Source organism: Lathyrus oleraceus, chromosome 4 (assembly GCF_024323335.1).
Source record: "Lathyrus oleraceus cultivar Zhongwan6 chromosome 4, CAAS_Psat_ZW6_1.0, whole genome shotgun sequence".
Taxonomy (NCBI): Eukaryota; Viridiplantae; Streptophyta; class Magnoliopsida; order Fabales; family Fabaceae; genus Lathyrus; species Lathyrus oleraceus.
The window spans coordinates 500223007-500244477 of record NC_066582.1 but is presented as its reverse complement, the minus strand read 5'-3'; the positions used below and the strand labels follow the sequence as shown (position 1 = coordinate 500244477).

The following is a 21471-nucleotide window of genomic DNA, read 5'->3' as shown; positions in this document are numbered from 1 at the left end:
CGGATTTTAAGCGTATAAATGATCATTTTCGCGTGTCTGCTTATAATCTTAAAACACTTTTTTGAAAATTATATTTTGATAAATTAATTAGAAAAGCGCTTTCACTGTATTTTTAAATCAATTTATGAATTTTCTACATTTAGATACAGGTTTCACTCTTTCGAGCTGAAGCCGATATCACCTTATTTCTACTTTCGCAACAAACTTTTACCGCTAAAAAAAAATTCAGACTTAAAAATATTCCTTGTTTTAATTATTACTTCTACGATTTATTGGGTATCGTCGATACAACGGTCCTCACATTTCGAACTTAATTGATTTAAGCTGAGATGCTAAAAACGGTAAAAATAAAGCATGTATTATTAATAGTAAAAGACATGTTAAGCATAAAGAAAATAGAAGTAAAAGAAAAGCAATAAAATGTAAACCTGAATAGAAAATGAACTTGAATAAATAGAATGCTCAAATTAGAGACTTTAATTCTCGTATATAAATGAAAGCGGCAGCAGTAAAAATATCTTGAAAATAAAATGCAGCAACAAGGCTTGAAGAAAAAGTGCACGGAACTTGAAATAATGCTCTAAAATGTGCTCCAAACTTAAAATCTAAAGTTGCAATAATCACTCAATGCGAGCAATTACTACTTTTTACAAGTGAAATTTCTGCTAAAAAAATAAGCTTGGATGCCTTAAATTAAGAACTAAAGGCATATTTATAGTGTCTAATTAGTACAGGGAATTGTCTAAAACGTGTTGAAGTGGTAGAGAAAGTGTTGGAGGTGGAAAAACATATTTATGCATTGTGGGCAAAAAAATCGGGTTTTAGCGTAATGACAGGCGTCACGCTGATGACGTTCTGTTCGTCATGACCATGACGGTCGTCATACAGTTAACAGACCAACTATCACTCTTCTCAAGTTTTTCTTCTTTGTTTTGTTGATCGAATACTTACGAGTTGACTTTCTAAGGGGCTAACGACTTTCATGACAGTAGTGCACCCGTCATGACGTCATTGTTTCGTTGTGGAGCCAGAGTTGATTAAAGACTGGAGGTTGTGATATGCAACGACATATTTGAGTTTTCGATGCAAAGAAGAAGAGGAGTTGACCTGCAAGGTTATCATTCTAACGCTTAAGCCAGTATCTAGGTAAGATAAATTGCGTACCTAGAGAATAACAACTTTCTCTTTATATAGTAGGGCAGTTGTAACAACTCGTTATTCTTCAAACATTTAATGCGGAGGCCCGTTGAATTTATCTTGGACCTAAATCTCGTATGTTCTTCACTAGGATAACATTCCTATCCTACAAGCAAAGTGACAAATTATTGCCATCTCTAAATGTGTTTGACCTAAAACTCCTCTATTTTTCACTAGGATAATATTCCTACTCTACAAGAAAACTGGTAAATTATTGTCTTCTCTCTGTACCGTAGTCTTTTGGCCAAACAAAAACAATATCAATTTAACTTTGATATGTTTTTTTAATGATTTATAAATATATGTGTCAAATTTAAACACTTATATACTTTAATTACTATTTATAGAAGATAAATTAAATTACTTTAGTTGTTGAATCGATAGTAATAACTACTAGCTCCGTATTTTATTATATGTCACTTTGGAAAAATATTTTGTACCACAATATAAGTCGTTTTATAATACCAATGAGTCATTAATGTTATTTTTCCTATTGTACCCTTAAATATTTATTATTCTCTCTCCTTTTAATTATGGCAATTTGTCTTTTCAATATTATTAATGAAGGATAATTTTGTAAAATCCTTCGTAATTTATCTTTTTCATACCATAATTATTACATTTCTTAATACGTGTGAAAAGTCAAAAACGACTTATAATAAAAAACGGAGGGAGTATTATTAACTAGTAGTATAATAATGGAGAGAGAAAATGAGAGGATCCCAACCTATAATAATATGTAAAAAAATAATAAATTGATGTATATAAATAATTATCTAGTTTTAATGTATTATTTTTCTTTTAATTATACATTTTTTAAATTATTATATTTATAATTTTATAATATTTTTAAAATATGTAATTAAAAAGCAATTAATTCTTACAAATAAAAATAACCTTAGTCAAATAGAAAATTATTAAAAGTCTTATATAAAAATATCAAAAGTCTTATATAAAAACTTAATGAAATATAATAATATAAATACAGTTTTTTTTTTTGGTAAAAAATATATAAAACTATACACAACCAAAAAAAAATGAAGAAAAATAAATAAATATAAGAAATGACAAAGCAAATATAAGAATTCCTAAACAATAGGAATAAAAAACAAAAGGATAGTAGTAAAATAGGATAAGAAATAAATAAGGCAACAAAGGTTGAGATTATATTAATTAATGTCCCCACCATAATAAGAACGTACAAAAAAAATTAAAAGATAATAATAATAATAATAATAATCCAGCAAGAAACAGAATAATGAATCTTTCCCAAACCCAACTAAGTAACAGCCTGTCACCTTCAGTTTCCATACTCAAACTCAACATACATAACCAACCACTCTTTCTCTCACTTTCTCATTCAAATTTCAATTTCATTTCATTTCAATTCTCCCAAACCCTAATCAATGGATCCGTGCTCCTTCGTACGGGTCCTCGTCGGAAACCTAGCAATCAAATCTCCGGCATCCTCAAATCCATCTTTCTCCGGCAAAGTTCACCCTTCCAGTTCGCCATGCTACTGCAAAATCAAACTCAGAGGCGTCGATTCACCACCGTGCCACGTGGCAACCGTTCCTCTAATTTCAGAATCAGAAACTCACCCTCACTCTCTCGCCGCTAGCTTCGATTTCCCCAAATCGCAACTCTCCAATATTAAAAACCCTTTCATCAAAATCTCCGTCTACAAAACACGAACAAATCCTTCATGCGTTTTCAATTCCTCCAAATTATTAGGTCAAATTTCAATTCCACTAGATCTCACCTTATCGGAATCACGACCTTGCTCTTTTCATAACGGTTGGGTTGCTCTAACCAAAAGCAACAACAACAAAACCGAAACTCAAACTCAAGCTCAGTTATTGCATTTAACTATCCGGTCCGAACCGGATCCGCGATTCATTTTTCGGTTCGACGGTGAACCAGAGTGTAGTCCACAGGTTTTCCAAGTCAAAGGAGACGTTAAACAACCAGTTTTCACTTGCAAGTTCAGTTTCAGAGATAGAAACCCGGTTCAATTTCATGCTGCTAATCATCCTATGGTAGCGGATCGAAAAGGATGGTCTATTACGATACACGATTTATCCGGTTCACCGGTTGCGTGTGCGTCGATGGTTACTCCGTTTGTTCCCTCACCCGGTTCACAACGGGTCAGTAAATCCAACCCGGGAGCTTGGCTTATTATCCGACCCGATGGTGATGGTACATGGAAGCCATGGGGTCGGCTCGAGGCTTGGCGTGAGCCTGGTAACTCAAACGACGTCGGTTACCGTTTCGACGTTCTTCCGGCCACCGCTGATCCTGTTACTCTCGCCGCGTGTACTATTAATTCACAGCACGGAGGTAAATTCACTATTGATGTTACGCCCGGTGTTACTCCGGCGAGTACTCCACATGGAAGCTGGGATCTCGGATCAGGAACGAGTTCAAGACCTGGATCTGGATCCGGTTCGGATTTCTCACTAGAGAATCAGTTTTTCTACCGAGGGTTTGTGATGTCAGCGAGGTTTGACGGAGAAAAAAAGTGTAGTAAACCGGAGGTGGAGGTTGGTGTGAAGCACGTGACTTGTGCGGAGGATGCTGCGGCGTTTGTTGCACTTGCAGCTGCCATGGATTTGAGCATGGATGCGTGCAAATCATTCTCTCAGAAACTCCGAAAAGAGTTGCGGCAGTAGATTCGGGTTTATGTCGTTTTGTGTTTAATTCATTTGTCGTTTTGAGTATCATTGTTTCGGTTGTTTTTAGCTAACTGTAAACTTGAGCTTCGTTTTTTTTAATTCTGACCGTTTTTTTAGGTTATTTTGAGTTAATATTGTACAGTTGAGGAATTACTAGTAGTTGTCAACTTTTTTAGCATTTTTGTATGATTAAATATAAAGTTTTGAATTTATATTTTGCTTACAAATCAGATTTTGTATTTTATACTTCTTGCTCTGAATTTTTTATGATAACTAGTTTGTAAGTATTTTCCTTTTTAATTCATACCTCGTGTGTTGGAAATAGTTTGAAACGAATCCTATGTTCAAGATGGTGAGGGTGGTTTTGAACATGGCCACACACGGGTATTCCCATACTAGTTTAGTTGATAATCATCCATCACTCATTCACGAAATACCATGTCATTTTAATAATGATTTGTCAAATTAAATGCATTTTTGGTTTTCTGTGATTTTAACTTTTTCACTCTTTATTACAATTCTTAGCTTTTTAATACTCACTAATAACTTGTCAGAATTTACTTGGATTCATTTATTATATTTTTTATTAAAAATTATCATGTCATATTTAATATTATTATTAATTATTAATAATTGAGAAAATAAAGTATTATCATTCATTTTTTAATTTCTTTAATACATTTAAATGAATTAAAGAATTTTCAAATTCACCTTTACGCCTTCATCTTCTTCGTATTACTTTTACTACCATCTTCATGGTTCTAAACCAGTATCACCTCCTTCGTTTCAACCCAATCTCATTTTCTTCATTTTTTTCTATTCGAATTATTAAAAAAATTCAAGATGAATGATATTACGAAAAAGAGAATTTTATTATGAAGTCATTGTATATTTGATTTACATCGCAACATGTATATATAGACAACAAAATTCATTATTTGCTAACTACATTATTTGACTATATCAAATATACGCTAACATATTTCGACAACTATATAGGACTATATTCAACTCTGTCGAATACAATTAACTTTTACTCTACTATCACCAATTGAGTTGTCTACAACTACTTTAACTTTGTCGAATATCACTTTTCTATTGAAATCATGAATTACTAACTTCTAACACGCCTCATAATTCATGTTTTTTAGACTTCTTATCGCAATGCTTCTCTTTAACTCATTGAACCTGACTTTCTTCAAGGGCGTCGTGAGTATATGAGTTAGTTGTCATTCTGATTTGCAATGCTCTAACTCAACCTTTCCTTTATTTATTTGATCCATAAGGAAATGATACCTCCTCTCCACGTGTTTACTTATACCATGACATACATGATGATTTTCTAGGTAGATAACTGACTTGTTATCTACAAACAACCTCATTTTCTTAAATTACATGATCTTTAGCTCTCCGAGCAACATTTCTATCCACACTACTTGACATGCTGCATAAGATGCAACTACATACTCAACTTCACAAGAGAATAATGCCACAATGATTTCCTTTCTCGAACTCCAAGAGATCAGTGCTATTCTAATCATGATTTTGTAGCCTGCAACACTTTGACAAATGTCATGTCTTGTATTGCATGGATACCTTAAGGATCCAACAATTTGCATGTCCAATGTTGCACTTACAAACTCATCATTTGTATTCTTTCTCAATTTTGCTCCAGTCTCCAATGGTGTGGCAACTGCATTACAGTTGCTCATCTTGGACCTTTTCAAGATTTCTTGAGCATACTTCTTCTGGTGCAAGAACACTAATTCACTTTTGTCTTTAAACTCCACCCTTAAGAAATATGACAAATTTCCTTGGTCAGACATTTCAAATTCATGCATCAGTTTAGCCTTGACTCTTTTTTATTTTTGCTTCATCTGCACCTGGAATCAACAAGTCATCCACGTACAACGAAAGATGACTTGACTGAGCATGCTTGCATTGTTGACATACATTCCATGTTCTAAGACACATTTTGTGAAACTTGCTTTGATCAGGAAGCTACTGAATCTCTTATTCCAAACCCTTGGGGCTTGCTTTAAGCCATATATAGTCTTTCTCAATTTGTACACTTTCTGCGTATGCCCTTTGATTTTAAATCCTAGCGGTTGACTACTATAGACCTTTTATTCCAATGGTCCATTCTGAAATGCTGACTTTACATCTAGTTGATGTATCTTCCATCCTTTGTATTTTGCAGTCGACAAAATAATCCTGATGGTTTCCAGCCTTGCAACATGTGCATAAACTTCGTCGAAGTCAATACCAGATTTTTGTAGAAAAACCATTGCCATTAGTCTTGCCTTATACTTGACAATTTCACCATCTGGCCTTATACTTGACAATTTATAGACCCATTTCACACCAATTGTCTTCGTGATTGACTTTTCGACAAACTCCCAGGTCTTGTTCTTCTCGATCGCCCTGAGTTCTTCTTGCATGACTGCCAACCAATTTGAATCAATCATGACTTAATCCAAATCAATTGGTTCTAATTCAACCATCATGATCACTTTTCCTATGAAGTAACCATCTACATCGATTGCTTGATTTGAAAATCTCTCATATCTAGCTAGCCTTATCGACTCGGATCTCGTTCTAGCAGATCTTCTAACATTTTGCTCAAGTGGTTCTTCATTTTGAGTGGTTCTGGCTTCAATTTGTTGGTCTTCTTCAAGCACATTTGTGATTGTATCTCGCTCATGTCGAACTGACCCCTGAGTCCAATTCCACCATTTGCTTTTGTCCACAAAAACATCCATATTGATCATTAATTTATCATCATTTGATGAATACAACTTATATGCACTAGTCGAATGATAACCAATGAACACCATGGCCTAACTTTGATCATATAACTTCTTTCTCAATTACTCAAGTACATGTCTGGAACACATTAATCTAATTATTCTAAGAAGACTAACATTTGGCTTTAGTCTTGTCAAAGCCTCATAAGGTGTCTTATTGACTAGATTCTTGGTTGGACATCTATTTAGAATGTATATTATTATCGAAGTTGTTTTATCCCAAAATCTCTTTGGCATTTATTTAGCTTTCAATATACTCATGGTCATGTTCAGTATACTTATATTTCATTATGTCGAGGTGTATAACGTGCAATGACATCATGCTTTATACCTTCCTCATTGCAGAATCTTGCAAATCCCATATAGGTGTATCCACCACAACTATGAGTCCTCAGTTTCTTTAACTTGCATTCACTTTGTTTCTTGACATGCAAGTCAAACTTCTTGAACTATGTGAATACCTCACTCTTCTTTTCAATAAGATAAATCCATATAATATTTAATGACTTCATCTATGAAGGTTGGGGAATAACAATTACCTCCATTCGATCTTACTTCAAAAGGTTGGGAAATAAATGTTACCTCCATTCGACTTCATAGACATATCATGTTTGAATGCTTTCCTAGTCTGCTTATCTTTGCAGTACTCCTCACACACTTGACTTTGTTCTTTGACTTGAGGTAAGCCATACACCATATTTTTTAGGTTGAACATACCTAGACCTTTGAACTTTAGATGTCCATACATGTGATGCGTTAGCCAGTTCTTGTCTTCTACAACAATCGAAGCAAGACATTGATGATCAACCATGTCAATATCAATCTTGAAAGTTTTGTTATCTACCAATGGTGCTTTCAGGACCATCCTTCCTTCACCATTATACACCTTCGTCTGATTTCCTTCCAAATTCATGTTATACCGTTTTGCAAGTAATTGACTTATGCTTATCAAATTACTTGTCAACAAAGGTAAATACAATACATCAATAATATTGGCCCATTGACCACCTCTTCTAACCACAACAATGTTTCCTTTTCCACTTAATGTGAAGTATCTACCATTTACAAACATGATCACTTTCTTAGTTGATTCATCTAACTTGGTGAACTAATTTTTATTACCATTCATTGGTTGTTGCATCCTGAATCCAGATACCACATATTGGTTTGTTCATTCTTTCACTAAGTATTGTCCATGAGTAGCATATCATCAGATTCACTTTCATTAACATGTGCATATTGCCATTCTTCATTATCTTTTGCTATTAATTCATTATTTCTTTGACAATATCGAGCATGATGACCAAATCTTTGAAAGTTGTAATGTTACACCTCCTTCGTATCAACTTTCTTCCTAGAACACTTGTTGATCATGCCTTTCTTGATCAAATCAAAGTGATTCTTTGAATTTTGGCTTCAATTTTCATCATTAGCAAGATTCTTTCTCTATTTCTCCTTTTTTTCCAGGCTTCTTGGTGAATCTTACTCGCAGTGCCTATTCCGCCATTTTCTCATTTTATGAGTTTCTTTGCTTCAATCTCATCTCTTAAGCCTCTAATGAAGCTTGAAGTTCTTCCAAATTCATCTCAACTAGGTTTTTGCACTACTATAAAATAGACCTTCCGTAACATTAAATTACAATGGTCAGACAGTTAACCATGGTAATACCTCATTTTTGGACACACTTTGTTTTTTATATTTATGAAAAAACATTGCATCACGGTCAAACTAATTAACCGTGATTATACATTCGCAGAGTGACGGGGTTTAATCCCACCTCTAACATTTTTTTTTACTTTTTCGTTACAATGAGTGTTGTCCTTATAATATGATAGTTGTCAAGCTCGAGTATCATTCACCCTTGTTTGGCCGTAAAGGAAAAATATAGTTCACCAACTTTGAAGTGAAGGCATGTGAAAATTTAAAGGTCATGTGAAATACATTTTACCCTTACATATCAAATGGTATGATTGAAGTGGATGCGAAGATTGCAAGATCCGCCGACGATATTATCAATATAATGCAATGTCATGAACTACATGTTTATAACGATATATAATGTTAAATTTATGTTAACAACTATCCATGTAATTTTGAGGGTTTTAATTTAATGTCAAATTGTTTTTATTTCTAAATCTTGCTCATACTGTATTTGTTTATGATTTGAAGTATTCGAGTCATTTTCGGATATACATCTCCGAGTTATACAAAATATACTTTTGAAGATGTGATTCGAGACTAAAATTAAGTATAATATGGGTGACTCACTCATTTGCATGGGTTTAAGGATATTTTTGGGTTTTCACCAAGGGTTTGTGAGAAGATATAAGGGTGAGAAAAAAATTCCCACAATTGAAGGCATATGTGATTTGATCTTTTGGCTTTGGGCCAAGCCAATTCAACCCACTATTAACATGATAATTCAGAATAAGCTATTAGGTCGGTCATATTCCGTTTTCTAAGGGCCCAAACCAACCATCTGAATCGACCCACATAAACCCACAAATGAATGGTATTTCTTAATGCACCATATATATTAATAGGGCACCACGTGAAACATACTAAAATGTCCCCATATTCCAAAGATGCGTCTCCGGAATCTATCTGTAGAGGCATCTCCATATCATAGTGAAACAAAAATAGAAGCAGAAAACCAGAAAGTTGTATTTTGATAAAATAAAATTACCATTCATAACATAAAATCAGCATTACATAAGTGATGTTAACATAAAATTAGACATTACATTTCAATATCCAGGTGGACGTTTCAACATCTTCACAATATCTTCGACTGATTTTGAAATCGTCGCTCCCAACTCAATCAAAACTTTTGTTTCAAAATAGAAAACTGTATTCCACTTCCTATTGCAGATCTGCAAAAGATGTGTGCTCATTGTTCTTAAACTTTCACCTGAGTGTCGCGCTGTAAAAGAAGACATTTGCGACATACCAGGTGAAATTTATTTGTAACACTTGCGACATTTTCTATTTGTATGAAATAAACAATAAGAGCCTAAATTTATAGAAGTTGTAGACAAATGTTGACCTCAAAAATTCTATCATGTATTGGTGTTGGTTTCGAAGATAAATTTCCAGTACGACCCTATTATCTTATTCCGGAGATACATCTCCAGAACCTTTCTTAAACCAGGAAGAAAACAACACCTGTGTGTTTTGTTTGAAAAATGAACAATTTTTTTGGCAAAGATCAAAATGTATTAAAATATTGGAAATCGTATAGATTATACTTCATTAATAATACACAATTACACACACTTAATTGATGACAAAAAACTAAAACTAAGATGAGTCGGAAGATTTGTTATCGACTAGACCTATAAGTCTGTGTGGTACCGCCTTTGACTTTTGTGCATTTGATTCTCTTTTAACGTTGCTCAATACGATGAACTCTTGCATCCTTTCCATAAATTAATCCGGCCAACTCTCGACTTTTATTATTGAGTGAGTCGCTCACTCCACTGATTTAAGTGGTATAGAGCGTCCTGGTTTCAAATAAACTTTAATAAAATGTCGTGATTTTTAAAGCCACCAAATACACATAATATGCTCATTTGGATTTTGAGGTGGGGCGGTGCATAATGGGGATTTTTTTCTTCTGAAAAACCGTATCTTGTAAGATTAATACACATTATATCATACACATTTGCTATGAGATGACTCATTCAGAGAAGCACATCCATTTTCCCTCCAGTGTCGATCCACTAATGCAAGGAACAAAAGACTCATGAATTGCATCAAACTTTTTTATTTTTTTGTGAAATCGTGTGTATGATTCTTTATGGATGATCAGTCACCATTTATGCTAGACATTCCACTATTTAACCGTAAATAAGTCAGGTAAACTGCGTAAACTGAAGCATTTTTAGTTAGATATAAGCTCAATTCTATAATATGAAGTATGTTGTTACTTATGAATTTCTTGAGGATATTTTACACTTTTGGGTATGTTAGCAGGTCAAAAAGTAGTCTGGAAGCTCAGGGAATCAAACGTCAGATGCTAAATTAAGCCTGAGCAAGAAAACAGAAGAAAAAACCAAATTCTTGGAGAACCTACTGTCCATACGCGTATGGCCTTACTTGATACGCGTATGGACCTTCCCAGTACGGGTAGCATACGCAAATGCCCAGAGGGGTTGAAAATCAAGCAAAAAGGCAAGCTTCTGGTGATACGCGTACCAAACTGGTGATACGCGTACCAGACTGGGCAATACGCGTACCAGACTGGGCAATACGCGTATCAGAGGCTGGCTTACGTGCAGTACGCGTACCAGACTGGGCAATACGCGTATCAGACTGGGCAATACGCGTATGGCCTCCAAAAATCAGGAAAAGCCCAACTGCATAGCTATTTAGAGGGGAGAACACGATTTTCCGAGGGTTGGACAATTGGGAGAGAAAAGAGACGCGTTTTGCGAGCTGGAGACTCTACGATTATCAAAGGATTCATATGTTCAAGAGTTTTCCGACGATTGAAGATTGATTCCTCACGAAATTCTGTAATGACAACAATGTTAATCTTTGTTTTTATTTCGATTATGAGTAGCTAAACCCCCCATTGCTAGGGGGGTGACCCTGTTTCTGAATGTGACAGATTTGATGTTTATGAATGCATTAATTATTTCTTCTTTTCCATTGATTTGTTCTTATTATTGTTCTTTATGCTTTATTCGTCGGACCAACGAATGATGATTAATATGAATAGTTTAAGCTGGACAACGATTATTCATTGATCTGGATAAGAACTTTGGATAGTAAAAATAACCTAGGACTAGGGATTTTCTATCTGACCGGTAATTCTTGATATTTGAATGCTTGAGTATGAACTTAATTATTTATGGACATAGTAATTAGGTTACATAATCAAAGGTCTTTTCACTAAGGAATTAGGAATAGATAATCTGGAGGACCGGACTTAATTGGACAGGAATATTGTCTAAACCTTCATAAATTATATCTGTTGCAAGAAGTTTCATTCACCAAACCCTAGCAATCTTCTCTCATTTGTATCTCGCTCAACCTTTTTACTTGTTTTATTTATCTGTAATTGGTAGTATAATTAATCACAACACAAAAACCAAAGGCTTTTGTCTAATTGAAACAATCTATAAACTCTGTGTCGTCAAGCAGTCCTTGAGATCGACAAACGGGGAATTTCCCTTTTATTTCTACAGTGAGAAAAATAGTACACTTGCTATTTTCCCATCAAGTTTTTGGCGCCGTTGCCGGGGACTGCCAAAGATAATAGAGTTTATTAATTTATTTTCAATTAGAATTTTGTTGCTCTGCATCCAAAATTTTATTTATAGTTTAATTTTAATTGTTATTGTTATTATAACTAATTTCTGTCTAATCTGTGTATGCGAGGTAAGGCCTCAGCTAATTTTTATTTTGACGCAGAACCAGAGAGAACATTGCGCGCAAAGCTCAGAGAAGCTAGAAGAAAGAAACTGGCAAACTCTGACACCGAAGAACCGGCCACACCTAGAACACCAGCTTCTGTTCAATCCGAAAAATCTGAGTCAGACACATACTCACATCCAGACACTGTTAACATGGCTACAGACCCACCCCCAGCGGAAAGACTTTTAGGTGACTATGGCAGACAGAATAACCCAGCAGTGCGGTTGACCATTGTTAACCAACCTGTTAATGTTGCTCACTTCCAGTTACACCCCTCAACTATCCGTCAGTTAGAAAGCAAACCTTTTGCAGGAAAGATCAATGAGGATGCAAACAAGCATCTGCAGAGGTTTCTTACTATGACTACATCATTAAAAATTGATGGGCATTCTGAAGAGGCAAAGAGATTGGTCATGTTTCCATTCACGTTATCTGAGGACGCTGAGGAATGGTTCTATTCCCTACCTGCAGGAAGCATTACTACATGGCAACAAATGGAAACAACATTCTTGAATGAGTATTTTCCTGCTTCTGTGTATATCCGTAAGAGGTATGACATTGTGAATTTTAAACAGAAAGACGGAGAGACACTTGGAGATGCATACAAAAGATTCAAGAGATGTTTAGTTGCATGTCCTACACATAATCTGGATGAAACTGAACAAATGCAGAATTTTGTAAACGGGCTAAAGATGAGAACTAAGCAGCTCATTGATACAGCTGCCGGTGGCTCATCTAATTTTTCAACAGCAACCGGTATCAAAAAGATCATCGAAGCTATTGCAGCGAATGAGCATTTGGAATTATATGACCGTACTGTGAATCAGCCGGAAGGAAAAATTGACTTGAAATTAGCAAATCAGGTAGTGAAAATGGAAGACCAGATTGCTGCTGAGGTTGAAAGAAGATTGAAAGCTATGAATTTAGGTACCCAGACTGTTGCTCAAGTTCAACCGGTTCCGACCATGATTTGTGAGATTTGTAGTGGACCACACTTTACCATGCATTGTGTTGCAACCGCAGAACAAGTGCAAGCTATAAATTACCTGAGGCAGAATAATCCCTACTCAAATACATATAATCCAGGGTGGAAAAATCATCCTAATTTCTCTTGGAAAGATCAGCAAGGTAATATTCAGAATCAAGGACCTCCACAACAACAACCACCTTACCAACCACAATATCAATCACAACAGCAACCTTATCAGCAACAAATACCGAAGAAAGCGGAGTGGGAGATTGCTATAGAGAAGATGGCAACTCAGAATATGCAATTTCAGGAGGAGACCAGGAATAATCAGAAGAGCACCAATGCATCCATTAAAAATCTGGAGATTCAATTGGGTCAGATAGCACAACAGATAACAAATTTTCAAACATCGGACGCATTACCTAGTGCAACAGTGACAAATCCGAGGGAGCACCATAATGTGAGTGCGGTAACAACAAGAAGCGGAAGATATGTTGAAGATCGTAAGAAGAAGGATGAAGAAGAAGATCAGTTGCTTGAAGTGGACCTAGAAATCTTAGAAAACAAGACACCATCTGAGGAAGAAATTGTAATACCTCCGATGGTACAAGAAAAGCTCCCTGAACCAAAACCCATCATTAAGCTTCCTTTCCCACAAAGAAACAAAAAGAAGAAGCAAGATGAGAAAATTTTTCAGAAATTCATGGAGTTGTTCAGGAAATTAGAAATCAATATTCCATTCTCTGAGGCACTCGAGCAGATGCCTATCTATGCGAAATTCATGAAAGACATTATCTCCAAGAAGCGCACCACTGACACTGACCCTGTTATACTAACTGAAACTTGTAGTGCTATTTTGCAGGGTATGAAGATTCCAGTAAAGAAGCCAGATAGAGGTTCTGTGACCATCCCGTGTACCATTGGAGATAGGTCCTTTAAAAGGGCGCTGATTGATTTGGGGGCTAGTGTTAGCCTTATGCCTTTGTCTATTTACAGGAAGCTAGGAATTGGAAATGTTCAAGATACCAGAATGACACTTCAATTTGCTGACCACTCAGTGAAGAGACCTTTTGGGGTAGTTGAGGATGTTCTGGTCAAAGTTGATAAATTTGTTTTTCCTGTTGATTTTGTAATTTTGGAAATGCCAAAAGATGAAGAGATACCTCTGATTCTGGGCAGACCTTTCTTAGAAACAGGGAGATGCAATATAGATATGGAGGAAGGTACCATGACCCTAAAGGTGTATGATGAAGAGCTCAGAATTGATGTCCGAGATACTATGAAACATAAAGAGAATATGTGTACAAACCACTCTGTGGAAGTGATTGATCAAATTGTAACTAGCACAATTTAAAGAAAGTTTCCTGAATTACCGTTAGAAAGAGTTCTTAGTCTGTCGGTCAGAGAGATGGAGGAGAAGGATGAGGAAAAAGAAAAAGAAGTGCTTGCTGTGCTGGACACACAAACCCCTTGGAGGAAATACAAACCACGCAGGTGGGAGGATCTGAGATCTTCACCAGAATTAGAAGATGAAAAGGTACTGAAGAAACATAAAAGTGGTATTGGTGTTTTAAATGAGAATAATGGCGACACCTTCAAGGTTAATGGTCAGAGGTTGAAACCATATGATCCCGGTGAAGGGGGACCAATTGAAACTGTTAAACTCATCTGAGTATGAGGTGTCCCGTCGAGCCATGCGACATTAAACGAAGCGCTGCTTGGGAGGCAACCCAAGGGAGGTTTGAAATTTCTTTGTGTATTTTTCTTTTTGGTTTATTCAGTTTTTATTTTCTATTGCTTTGATGTAATCACCTATTATGGTATCACGGTCTGTAACAATTACTTTTAGCATCTCTTTTTTATCCTTCAACATTGCCCAATACACCTCTAAGGCCTAAGTAACATTCTATTTTTTTCACTCTCTAGAAACACAAACCCAACATAATAGGTATTCTCAGTAGAGGTAACACCAACCATCTTTAATATTAGAAGTTTGTACTTGTCGGTCTTGTGCATTGAATCAATGATGAGCTTAGTAGGAAACATGTTGATTAACTTGATGGAATGAGAATGAGTCCAAAATATATCTCTAATGGTTACTCTATCCTCACATGTTTGGTACCTGTAAACATAACTGCTATCATCCAAAAGTTTCAATATTTATTGCATTTCACTTCTATCCCCCATTAGTGCATTGTTATTTTGGTGCCGAATATTGTACACTTGCTTGATGTTTGAGATATTTTCGGGTCTTTTATGTTTCAATGTTGAAAGTATGTTTTTCAGTTGAACCAAATTCAATGTCATGTCTGAAACACATTCCTTCTCTTCCAACATGAGGCGACATGTAATTGGACGACTGGCTAACTTTTCACAGAAGTCATGGTTATGTAACCCACATATGACATTAAATATTCATTTCTTATTTGCCAACAAATAACCATGCAACTTGAAGGGACACTCACATTTTCTTGAAATAATATCATCTCGTTTAAAATCCTGGAGAGGAAGTATATATTTTCCACTTCTTTCGCATGTTATTGTCACAAATGCATCTCTTCTATATGAACCACTATCGGAACTTCCGATTACCACACCAAATCCCACTTTGGAGGCCTTCGTACGAATCTATTGAGCATGTGATCATAAAATTTAAACTCTTGCTCATTCTTAAATTGGTTGACAACATCTAACTCCTTCACAACAACACCTTTGACATCCGATGGCACATCGTGTTTAGGGAAAACATCGGAGTGCACCATATCTAATGAAAACAATTACAATAAAACACTCAAAAACTGCTAATACTATAAACAGAGCTGAAAAAATAATAACAGACAATCTACAGAGATGCATCTTCAGACGAGTTCATATAGAATCAAGAGATGTATATCCGAATAAAATGAACATTTTCAAAAAAAAAAAAAAAGCTTAATGTGAACAATGAGACTTGATATAAATGATTTTTATTTGTAATTCCAACTTCTTTTGCTCTCTTTGATGTGATGAAACACAATAATGATAATTTAGAGTAAAAATGTTGATTAAGAGTCAAATGGTTTTTGAAGAGAGTTTTGAGTGGAAAATGTTGGTTCTAATTGTTGGCAGCAATTTTGGTAAAACAAAGAGTGTTCACAAGATGTTATGTGTGATGTTTTAACATGAGATATCCTATGTACCTGCTGGAGTTCAAGAACATGATCATGCAGGATTGTTTCAGAATGTCATAATGACATGGCATCTGATGTACCTGCTGAGGTTTTAAAAATATAATCATATAAGATTATTTCAAGATGTCATACACAATGACATGGCATCTGATATGGTTGTACCTGCTGGAAATTAATAATGGAATAATAGAATTATGCAGGATTACTCTAGGATGTCATACCCGATGTCATGACATCCTGTACACAGAACATTCAATGTGAATGTCTGGTATTTTGTGATTGCACAATTAATGGCAATCTATGTATGATTGAAGATCTGATTTACAGGCGCATTCAATCATAGATTACAAGCTGATTTACTTATTTATCAAGGAGATCTAACCAACTGTCATGAGAAGATTTGATTGGAAAATAGATTTAGGGTTTTCAAGATGTCCAAGCCCAGCTAAAAGCTTCTATAAAAAGGGACTTGGAAAACCTGTTTTAACACACAACTAATACTGAGCGAAATACAGAGAGAGAGCTAGGGTTTGTGTCTTGTTTAGTCGTAAGACTTGTAAGCCATTCAAGTCATCCATTGATGATTGAATTGGTCTGATTTGTGGTTGTAATTTGTCACTCTAAAGATGTTAAGCAAGAGTGTGTATCCACTTGATCAAAGCTGTTAAGCAAGATCAAGTGTGTGTCTTCTTGATCAAAGTTGTTATGCAAGATCAAGAGTGTGTCTTCTTGATTGAAACTGTGAAGTAAAATCAAGAGTGTGTTATTGAAAAGTGTTTTCTTTTATCAAGGAATTGTTGTTTAAAATCACAGGTGTGATTGTAGGGAAGTGAGTGGATTCTCATATCTAAGAGTGCTTAGGTAGAAATTGAACGGGTAGAGATTAGGTGAGAAAGACTGTAACTTGTTGAAGTGTACGGAGAGTCTTTGAACTGATTCTATTTTAGTCAATTTCCTTCCTGGCTTGGTAGCCCCCAGATGTAGGTGAGTTGGACCGAACTGGGTTAACAATTGCTTGTGTCTCGTGCATTACTATTCTCTATCTTTATTCTGTTTGCTTTACTCAGATATTAGTGTCGTGACATTGCCTTCGACATCTCATATCTAATACCAGAATTTCAATTGGTATCAGAGCAGGTATCCTGCTCTGGTTCTGGGTGAGATTTAGGGACAACACTTTCTGGTACAATGGAGAGAGATAGAGGATTTATTCACAGACCACCAATTTTGGATGGATCTAACTATGACTACTAGAAACCTAGAATGGTAGCCTTCCTAAAAACTCTTGATAATAAGGCACGGAAGACTGTGTTAACAGGATGGGAGCATCCAATAATTACTAAGGAAAGGAGAAGCCACTGCTGATAAGAAGCCTGAAGAACAATGGTCTAAGGAGGAGGATGATCTAGCCCTTGGAAATTCTAAAGCTTTGAATGCTATCTTCAATGGAGTAGACAAAAACATCTTCAGATTAGTAAACAATTGTGAAGTGGCTAAAGATGCTTGGGACATTCTTAAAACCACTCATGAAGGCACCTATGGAGTGAAAATGTATAGACTATAGCTGCTCACCACCAAGTTTGAAAACTTAAGGATGAAAGAAGATGAAAATATTCATGAATTTCACATGAGTATCCTTGAAATTGCCAATGCCTCTGGTGCTTTGGGAGAGATGATGTCAGATGAAAAGTTAGTAAGTAAAATACTCAGATCACTCCCCAAGAGATTTGCTATGAAAGTAACAGCCATAAAAGAATCTCAAGACATTTCAAATATGAGAGTTGATGAGCTAATTGGATCCCTCCAAACATTTGAGATGAGAATATGTGATGGATCTGAAAAGAAAACCAAGAGCATGGCCTTCATGTCAAACACTGAAGAGGAAGATGAGGAAGGTGGTCAAGATATTGATGAAGATCTGGCAAAAGAGGTAGCAATGTTGGGAAGACAGTTCAACAGACTTATGAAAAAGATTGATGTGAGATCTAATGTTAAGAACATCGCATCTGACATCAGTAAATCCAACAGTCTTGGTAGAAGAACAAGGTCGGAAGAAAAGCCCAAAAAAGTTCAGTGCTATGAGTGTAGTGTGTATGGTCATATTAAAACTGAATGTGGGACCTACCTCAAGAAACAAAAGATGAGTCTTGCTGCTTCTTGGTCTTATGGAAGTGAAATAGAAGAAGCTGCAAATCATGTGACTGCATTGACAGAAAGATGGGGTTCTGATGAAGAGTTAGAAGAGGATGAAGTAACCTTTGAAGAGCTGGCCACAAACTACAAAGAATTGTGCAATAAAAGTGCAGGAGTGTGCAGACAAGTTGAAACTCAGAGGAAAGTGATTGCTCAACTGTAAAATGAAAAGGAAGAATATGTGGAAACCATCTCCAAGTTGAAGACTGAAGCAGTACTCCTACAATCCAAACTAGATGAGACGAACAAGTATGTAAGAATGCTTAACAATGGATTTGACATCTTAGACAAGATTCTCCATACTGGACAAATAACAGGGGACAAATCTGGCATTGGATTCAATGAATCTAAGGCTGAGTGCAGTTACACTGGTTGTAAACCAAAATCCAAACCTAAGTACAACCATGTTAAAAACAAACCTGAGATGTCACATCATATGTCTCAACATCAGAAGGGAAGACAGCAGAAAGGGAAGCATAAAAAATGGAGATGTCATCACTGTGGAAAATTTGGCCACCTGAAGCCCTTCTGCTATAAGTTATATGGTTATCCTACCCCTGAGCAGACTCAATATCAATCAAGATCCAAACCTTACAGGCCTGTCAACAAAAAGTAATGGGTTCCTATGACAAAGGTTACAAGCCTAATAGCTCACACTTCCTTCAGAGTTTCATCCAAAGAAGATTGGTATTTTGACAGTGTTTGCTCCAGACATATGACTGGAAACAAAAATCTGCTAGTTGACCTTCACCCTCATGCCATGAGTTATGTTACCTTTGATGATGGAGTAAAGGGTGAAATCAAGGGAATGGGTAAGCTGGATTGCCCTGGAGTTCCTGACCTTGATAATGTCCTACTGGTTAAGGGATTGACTGCAAATCTAATAAGCATCAGTCAACTGTGTGATCAAGGTCTGAATGTAAACTTCACTAGAACTGAATGCCTGATTACTGACAAGGAAAATGAAGTTATCATGAAAGGAGTTAGGTCAAAAGACAACTGCTACATGTGGAGCTCTCAAGAAACTGGTTACTCTTCAATGTGTACCTTAGCCAAAGAGGAAGAAGTGAAGATATGGCATCAAAGATTAGGCCACCTGCATCTTAAAGGTATGAGAAGGATCATATATGTTGAAGTTGTTAGAGGAATTCCCAACTTAAAGATTGATGAAGGAAAAATCTGTGGAGAATGTCAGATTGGTAAACAGACAAGGATGTCACACCAGAAGCTCAGACATGACACCACTACCAAAGTTTTGGAACTCCTCCATATGGATCTGAAGGGACCCATGCAAGTAGAAAGTCTTGGTGGGAAGAAGTATGCATATGTGGTGGTGGATGACTTCTCTAGATACACCTGGATCAATTTCATAAGAGAAAAATCTGATGTGTTTGAAGTCTTCAAGGAGCTTTGTCTAAAACTACAGAGAGAAAAGAAAAGCCCTATCATCATAATTAGAAGTGATCATGGGAAGGAATTTGAGAACAACAAATTTGCTGAATTCTGGTCTTCAGAAGGAATTCATCATGAGTTCTCATCTCCCATTACCCCCCAGCAAAATGGAGTGGTGGAAAGAAAGAATAGAACTCTTCAAGAATCAGCCAAATCTATGATTCATGCTAAGAAATTGCCCTACCATTTTTGGGCTGAAGCCATGAACACAGCCTGCTATGTTCACAACATAGTGACATTGAAGAAAGGGACTCCCACAACCCTATATGAAGTTTGGAAAGGAAGAAGACCTATAGTCAAATACTTCCATGTATTTGGTAGTAAATGCTATATCTTGGCAGATCGTGAGCAAAGAAGGAAGATGGATCCCAAAAGTGATGAGGGAATATTTTTGGGCTATTCAACTACCAGCAGAGCTTACAGGGTCTTTAATTCCAGAACTAATGTGTTGATGGAATCCATTAATGTTGTGGTGGATGACCAACAGAGTGATGTCACAGACGATGTTGAGACATCTCTGAATGATTCCCCAACTGACTTCTCAGACAAAGAGAAGGAAAGTGAATCTCCTCAAGCTGAACCTGACGATGACAAAATCTACAAGGGACCCTCTGTCAGAATTCAGAAGGACCATCCCAAAGATCTTATCATAGGAGATCCAAATAAATGGGTCACTACTAGATCTAGGGAAGTGATCTCACATGGTTGCTTTGTGTCAAAGATTGAACCTAGGAATGTCAAGGAAGCCTTGACTGATGAGTTCTGGATAAATGCCATGCAAGAAGAGTTAGGTCAATTCAAGAGGAATGAAGTATGGGAATTGGTTCCTAGACCTGAAGGAATAAATGTCATAGGTACAAAGTGGGTATATAAGAATAAATCTGATGAACAAGGGGTTGTTACTAAGAACAAAGCAAGATTAATAGCTCAAGGATATACTCAAGTTGAAGGGGTGGACTTTGATGAAACATTTGCTCCTGTAGCTCGCCTTGAGTCAATTAGATTATTGCTTGGAGTGGCTTGTATTCTGAAATTCAAACTGTTTCAAATGGATGTAAAAAGTGCCTTTTTGGATGATCACTTAAATGAAGAAGTGTATGTTGAACAGCCTAAAGGATTCACATATCCAAATCTTTCACAACATGTGTACAGACTAAAGAAAGCCCTCTATGGGTTGAAGCAAGCTCCCAGGGCTTGGTATGAGAGACTCACAGTGTTCCTCATTGACAATGGATACAGGAAATGAGGTATTGACAAAAATCTATTTGTGAAGAATGAAGGAGGGAAGCTCATGGTGGCATAAATAGATGTAGATGACATTGTATTTGGTGGGATGTCAGAACAGATGGTTGAACACTTTGTTAGACAAATGCAATCTGAGTTTGAGATGAGCCTTGTTGGAGAACTGGCCTACTTTCTTGGGTTACACGTCAAACAAATGGAAGACTCTATTTTCCTATCTCAAAGCAAGTATGCCAAGAACATTGTGAAGAAGTTTGGCATGGAGAATGTAAGCCATAAAAGGACACCTGCTCCTACACATGTGAAAATCTCCAAAGATGAAAATGGTGTAAGTATAGATCAAA

General features: G+C 36.2%; 1 protein-coding gene across 1 annotated transcript; it reads left to right on the top strand.

Annotated features, from left to right (window-relative positions):
* Positions 1-2454: 2454 nt before the first annotated feature.
* LOC127076838 (uncharacterized) lies at positions 2455-4084 on the top strand. The gene has a single exon (XM_051018631.1). It carries the CDS (start codon positions 2604-2606, stop codon positions 3867-3869), a length of 1266 nt encoding a protein of 421 aa, XP_050874588.1. The 5' UTR covers positions 2455-2603; the 3' UTR covers positions 3870-4084.
* The last annotated feature ends 17387 nt before the right edge of the window (positions 4085-21471 follow it).